Raw genomic sequence first — 1,190 nt, forward strand, 5'->3', positions numbered from 1 at the left:
TTGTGGCTTATTTCAGCCTGTTGTAAGCAATACATTAGTCATTTAGACGTGATTAGAAATGCTGTTAAATGTTACTGGTAGATGCTCGTGCTTTATGTTAAAAATAGGCAACTTGTGGAGCTAAGTCACGCATTGACGTTAAACGTTCTCTGCGAAACTTTTGCAGAGTTGAAAAAAAGGAAACAAAATTGCCAAAATGGAGAGTCACGAACGGGCAGCGGCAGTGGGCGACGGCGTGCTCGACTTCTCACGCTTGGGTTTGAACACTCTGAGCGTTGACAGTATCACCGACAGGAGGAAAAGAGACACCAAACAACTCTACCTGAACTACAACCGACTGGGCTCGCTGCCGTCGTCGGTCACCCTGTTCTTCAACCTCGAGTTTCTGGACATTAGCAACAACGGACTTTCGTTCATCTGTGAGGACATTATGCGCCTGACCAAGCTGAAAACACTTATAGCCAAGAACAACCGCTTGGACGAGTTCTCGCTGCCCAAGGAGTTCGGCTCTCTGCAGCTGGAGGTGCTGAACTTTAGCGGGAACCGATTCGAGGAGATCCCGCTTCAGTGTACCAAACTGCTGCGCTTGCAGTCGCTTTCACTCGGAGGAAACAGATTGAAAAGTATACCTGCAGAGATAGAAAACTTAACCAGGTAAGGTAACAGCACAAAACGGCCGAAAAGTCAATATATGAGTGACGTTTCAGTCCAGCGCTGAGGTAATGGATTACGTATAGTGTCCAATCTGCATATCTTTGCTTGAGGCAATCGACTATATTGCATACGATATAATCTGACCAACTGATAATTGAGGGGGTGGAGAGGAATCAATCTTTTATTTCTCTCCAGTAAAGCCCTCTGAATATTACCTGTATTGGTCACTACATAGGTTTTTGTTTTTTTGTTTTTTACGACTTCCCTTTTGGTTAAATTTAACAATGTAATTAGCTATGGTCGTTGCTATGGTTATCTGCTGCAGAGACGGGCCAGCCTTTGGGCCCCTCGGCCCGAGCTAAACCCACCACCAACGACACACTTCAACGCTGCTAATACTAACTATATATTGTCCACGCTTCGTCTCGGCACAATACATCTGGCACAACTGTTATAATGGGTAACTATTGTGCTTGTTAAATAAATAAAATATAAATAAATAAAAGAAACCAGCAGACAATAAGTTTTTAAAACTA

General features: G+C 43.7%; 1 protein-coding gene across 1 annotated transcript in view; it reads left to right on the top strand.

Annotated features, from left to right (window-relative positions):
* Window positions 1-1,190, top strand: part of lrrc58b (leucine rich repeat containing 58b) — a 9,186-nt gene continuing 7,996 nt past the window's right edge. The window contains exon 1 of the mRNA XM_042227892.1: window positions 1-654. Within this exon, the coding sequence (XP_042083826.1) occupies window positions 197-654 (458 nt within the window). The 5' untranslated portion in view covers window positions 1-196. The remainder of the gene's footprint in view (window positions 655-1,190) is intronic.

The sequence above is a fragment of the Haplochromis burtoni genome, unplaced genomic scaffold, assembly GCF_018398535.1.
Source record: "Haplochromis burtoni strain Fernald_Lab_line unplaced genomic scaffold, NCSU_Asbu1 Contig_289, whole genome shotgun sequence".
Taxonomy (NCBI): domain Eukaryota; kingdom Metazoa; phylum Chordata; class Actinopteri; order Cichliformes; family Cichlidae; genus Haplochromis; species Haplochromis burtoni.